We start from the raw sequence: 5,394 nt of genomic DNA, 5'->3' as shown, positions 1-5,394 counted from the left end.
AAACATTACTCTGTCAACAAAGGTCCATCTAGTCAAGGCTATGGTTTTTCTAGTAGTCATGTATGGATGTGAGAGTTGGACTATAAAGAAAGCTGAGCGCCAAAGAACTGATGCTTTTGAACTGTGGTGTTGGAGAAGAGTCTTGAGAGTCCCTTGGACTGCAAGGAGATCCAACCTCCATCCTAAAGGAAATCAGTCTTGAATATTTATTGGAAGGACTGATGCAGAAGCTGAAACTCCAATACTTTGGCTACCTGATGCAAAGAGCTGACTCATTTGAAAAGACTCTGATGCTGGGAAAGATTGAAGGCGGGAGGAGAAGTACACGAAGGAGGATGAGATGGTTGGATGGCATCACCGACTCAATGGACATGAGTTTGAGTAAGTTCTGGGAGTTGGTGATGGACACGGAAGCCTGGCATGCTGTAGACCATGGGGTTGCAAAGAGTCAGAACAACTGAGCGACTGAACTGAACTGAATATGTGATATCATATGGTATTTGGCTTTGTCTTTCTGACTTAATTCACTTAGGATGATAATCTCTAGGTCCATTCACGTTGCCGCTGATTTGCAGTTTTCCTTCTGTGCCTGTGTGACTACTGTCTCTCTGAGGATACAGCCTGCATATATTGCTGGTGCCTGTTAGGATAGGTTGAAACGGGGAAGGAAATGGACCGAGAGAGCCTTTCAGCCAGATCTACACGCTCTGGGACACCTGGAACCTACCAGTGACCTTTCTGAAGGCTGCTTTCACATCCGTGTTTCTCAGGCTGTAGATCAGAGGATTTAGCATGGGAATGACCACAGTGTAGAAGACAGACACCACCTTATCTTCCTCTAGGGATGTGCCTGAAGCACTCCGCAGATACATGAAGGCAAGGGTCCCGAAGAACAGAGCCACAGCAGTGAGGTGGGAGGCACACGTGGAGAAAGCCTTAGCCCTGCCCCCTGAAGAGCTGACCTTCAAAACGGCCTTGATGATAAGCAGGTAGGAAATCAGGATGACCAAGGCATTGACCAAAATCACAAAGTTGCCAAAAAAGATAATGACAATCTCTGCATCTTTTGTGTCACTGCAGGCCAGCTTCAGTAGAGGTGGGAGGTCACAGAAGAAGAAGTTGATCTGATTGTCGTCACAGAAGGAGAGGGTGAACGTACACGAGGTACGCAGGATGGACCCCGTTAGCCCGCAGACGTAGGCTCCGAGCACCAGCGCCCAGCAGGTCCTGGGAGGCATGGCCACGGTGTAGAGCAGCGGGTTGCTGACAGCCACGTAGCGATCGAGGGCCATCACCGCCAGCAGGAAACACTCCGTGCCTGCACAGACGGTGAAGAAGAAGAACTGGGCAGCACACTGGCCGTAGGAGACGACCGCCCTGCCCGTGGCCAGGGTGGCCAGGACCTGAGGGGTGATGACCGAGGTGGAGCAGAGGTCCAGCAGCGAGAGGTGGCTCAGCAAGAAGTACATCGGGGTGTGGAGCCGGGCATCCTCCCGGATCAGAGTGAGCATGCCCAGGTTCCCCAGGAGGGTGGCTAGATAGGAACCCAGAAATGCCATGAAGAGGGCGATCTGCAGCTCGGGATAGTCAGGAAAGCCCATGAGGATGAACTCAGTTACGATGGTGAGATTATTCTTGCCCATGGATTCCACATAGACTGGAGATCTGAGGTTGGGAATGAGATGGGAAAAAAATTCCCAGAATTGAAGAACAAATGTTTTCTCTCTGGTTGCAGTTAGGTTTATCTTTGTGGGCAAATGTACAGAGCTTGTGTTTGAGAAATCTGGTACCTGGCTGACTCTTCTCGGACATCCTGCACTGTTGGGAGCTGAGCCATGAGCTGGTGCTTCTAATTTAAATTAACTCTGGTCTATATTTGGAAGTTTCTGTGAAGATAAGAGACACATAGACTCTGAGATTGGGAAATAATCTAGGCTGCATCTGCTCTGACATCCATTGGACACTGGAGTCTCCTCTACTGAACACCACTCCATGTGTTTGTCTGGTTGCCCTGTGAGCTTCTATGTGTGGACAGTTCTACCTGTGAATTACCTTTTTGGTTCTAGATTTTCTGTCTTTTTCTTCCACACTTTGGCTTTAGTTTCACCTCTTCAAGACACAACAATTTTAAACCCTTCTTCTCAGGAAAACATTTTGGAGGTTGGAAGATGGCAAATCTTTAGGTGGACTATTCCCTCATTTCAGTTCAGTTCAGTTCAGTTCACTCAGTCGTGTCCGACTCTTTGGGACCCCATGAATTGCATCACGTCAGGCCTCCCTTTCCATCACCAACTCCCGGAGTCCACCTAAACCCATGTCCATAGCGTCGGTGATGCCATCCAACCATCTGATCCTCTGTCCCATTCTCCTCCTGCCACCAATCCCTCCCAGCATCAGGATCTTTTTCAATGAATCAGCTCCTCGCATGAGGTGGCCAAAGTGCTGGAGTTTCAGCTTCAGCATCAGTCCTTCCAATGAACACCCAGGACTGATCTCCTTCAGGATGCACTGAATGGATCTCCTTGCAGTCCAAGGGACTCTCAAGAGTCTTCTCCAACACCACAGTTCAAAAGCATCAGTTCTTCTGCACTCAGCTTTCTTCACAGTCCAGCTTTCACATCCATACATGACCACTGGAAAAATCATAGCCTTGACTAGACGGACCTTTGTTGGCAAAGTAATGTCTCTGCTTTTTAATATGCTGTCTAGGTTGGTCATAACTTTCCTTCCAAGGAGTAAACGTCTTTTAATTTCATGTCTGCAATCACCATCTGCAGTGATTTTGGAGCCCCCAAAAATAAAGTCTGACACTTCCCTCATTTACCCAATGATGTATATTTTTATTTTTTTACTTTGCAATTTTATTTTATTTTATTGATGTGTAGTTGATGTATAAGTTGGAAGTATACAATATCGTGATTTGCAATTTGGAATGTTGTGCTCCAGCTATAGCTATTATAAAATAGTGGCCGTGCTCCCTGTGTTGTACACTCTATCCTTGTAGCTTACTTTCGTTCTTTCTTTTTCTGCTAATGAACTGTAATTGCCTTAGCATGCTGTGTTAGTGTCTGCCGTACAACAAAGAGAGCCAGCTCTGCACGTGCATGCACTGCATCCCTCCTGAGCCCCCCCGCCCAGTTCTGACTCTCCAGGTCGTCCTCCAGCACTGAGCCGAGTGCCCTGTGCCGTCTATCTGCAGCTGCTTCCCGCTGGCCGCCGAGTTCACACATGAGGCACGTGCATGTCTGTGCCCCTCTGTTCACCCCGCCCTCCCCTTCTCTCCTGCGTCCGCACGTCCCTTCTCTACGTTTGCGTCTCTATTCCTGCTCTGGAAATAGGTTCATCTGTATCCTTTTTCTAAATTACATCTATATGCATTAAATATATTTGTTTTCTCTTTCTGACTTACTTCACTCTGTCTGATAGAATCTAGGTCCATCTACATCAGTACAAGTGACCCAGTTATCACCTGTTTCAATGTGTGGTGAATACCGTTAGTCAGATGGTATTAAAAGATGTGTTTCCGGGTCGATACTATCAACTGGTAAATAAGTTCTGAAGATCTAGGGCACAGCAGAGTGCTTTTAGTTGAAATATTGTATTATAAACGTCGAAGTTGCTAAACACTAGTTTCTGACTCTTATCACCACAAGGAAGACAGGACAGTTATGGGACATGGTGGAAGATGTGCTATGGTGGCAATTATACTGTAATATATGACTATCAAACCAAAATATTGTACAACTCAAACTTATACACTATTGTAGTAATGAAAATTATAATTGGAAGACTTTTCTCCACTTTAATTTTTACCGCGTTATTCTAGGGCTGGAGGTCTCCTCTAGCTGGGATCAAGGGTCGCTCGTGGGAGGGAGACACTGGCTTATCACAGAAAACACAGCCTCCTTGAGCCGTTCCCTGCTCCCCACTCCAGCAGCCCTGTTATGGGATGAAGGATGTTCTTCGGGAAGTCCTCTTGGGGTTGTCAGGATCCGCAGCTACCATCTCTAGGACGGACACTAACCGGCTGAATAAGCTTCAGGAGTCACTTCCTCTCCTTGGACTTTGCTTTCTGTCCTGCAAAGTGACAGGGCTAGAGGACACCATCATGGAAGTTCCTCTGCTCTCACCACCCATGACTTGTGTCTAGATGTGTGGGCTAATGAGGCTCCTGAAAGGATTTTCCTAACACGTGTGCTCTCGCTATGAGTCACTGAGCACATAAGCCATGCAGCTCGATCTCAGGTGATGGACGGCTTGTTGTTCATGTTCGGTTGCTAAGTCATGTCTGACTCTCTGTGACCCCATGGACTGCAGCCCACCAGGCTCCTCTGTCCAGGGGATTTCCCAGCCAGGAGTACTGGAGTGGGTTGTCCCTTCCTTCTCCAGGGTGTCTTTACTTAAACATCATATTATGGAATCTTGCATCCAAAATTAATCATTCCCAAGTTCCTGATAAACTGTCATTATTGAGCACGGTGAGATCCTTCATGTTATTTTATTCTTCTCTCCATCCTCAATCATTTCCCAATCCTTTATAAGGATACATTCTAGTATATGTCAACTATATATACCACTATGTATATCGCTTTTGCTGAAACTCCCATACTTCGGTCACCTCATGCGAAGAGTTGACTCATTGGAAAAGACCCTGATGCTGGGAGGGATTGGGGGCAGGAGGAGAAGGGGATGACAGAGGATGAGATGACTGGATGGCATCACCAACTCGATGGACATGGGTTTGAGTAAACTCTGGGAGTTGGTGATGGACAGGGAGGCCTGGCATGCTGCGGTCCATGGGGTCGCAAAGACTCGGACACGACTGAATGACTGAGCTGAACTGATATTGCTTTTATGTTTACTTAAAATATGTGTATATTTTAAAAATATACTTATTTTTAGTGTAGCTTAATGTTTATAGACATCTTTTTGTGTGTCTTTTTCCACATACAGTATATCTTTTTGATTTATCCATGATGTCTCGATAAATTGTTTATTTTTTCTGATTGTTATTCTCTTCTTGTGTGCCCTTCCTGAGAGTGCCAGCCAGGATAGTAAACATTCTACATACATTATCTCATGCAATCCTCACAATGATCCTATGATAAAAGTGTTATTTTGTTGTGGAGGGAACTGAGACTCTGAATAGTTAAGTAACTTGTCCACAATCACATGACTAGTCAGTTGAAAACCCCAGATTCTAACTCAGGTGTGCCGTGTTTCAAAGCCAAAGCTGCAGTCATAGGAGTAATCCCACCTACAGCATAATTATAGGACATCCAGTACTTTGTGGTGGATTCTCTGGTCTAAGCAAGGCAGTTTAGTACCCCACCCCTGTCTGGGAAAACTATCTACATTTTCTATATGTTGCCTACTGACACATAGATAAGCCTG

At 46.1% G+C, this 5,394-nt stretch overlaps 1 protein-coding gene across 1 annotated transcript; it reads right to left on the bottom strand.

Annotated features, from left to right (window-relative positions):
- Positions 1–698: 698 nt before the first annotated feature.
- Positions 699–1,709, bottom strand: LOC136174979 (olfactory receptor 9I1-like). Its single transcript, XM_065945272.1, has one exon. It carries the CDS (start codon positions 1,641–1,643, stop codon positions 699–701), a length of 945 nt encoding a protein of 314 aa, XP_065801344.1. The 5' UTR covers positions 1,644–1,709.
- Between the last annotated feature and the right edge of the window lie 3,685 nt (positions 1,710–5,394).

Source organism: Muntiacus reevesi, chromosome 9 (assembly GCF_963930625.1).
Source record: "Muntiacus reevesi chromosome 9, mMunRee1.1, whole genome shotgun sequence".
In the NCBI taxonomy this organism is placed as follows: Eukaryota; Metazoa; Chordata; class Mammalia; order Artiodactyla; family Cervidae; genus Muntiacus; species Muntiacus reevesi.
The sequence above is the reverse complement of the archived record's forward strand: the minus strand, read 5'-3'. Positions and strand labels throughout refer to the sequence as shown.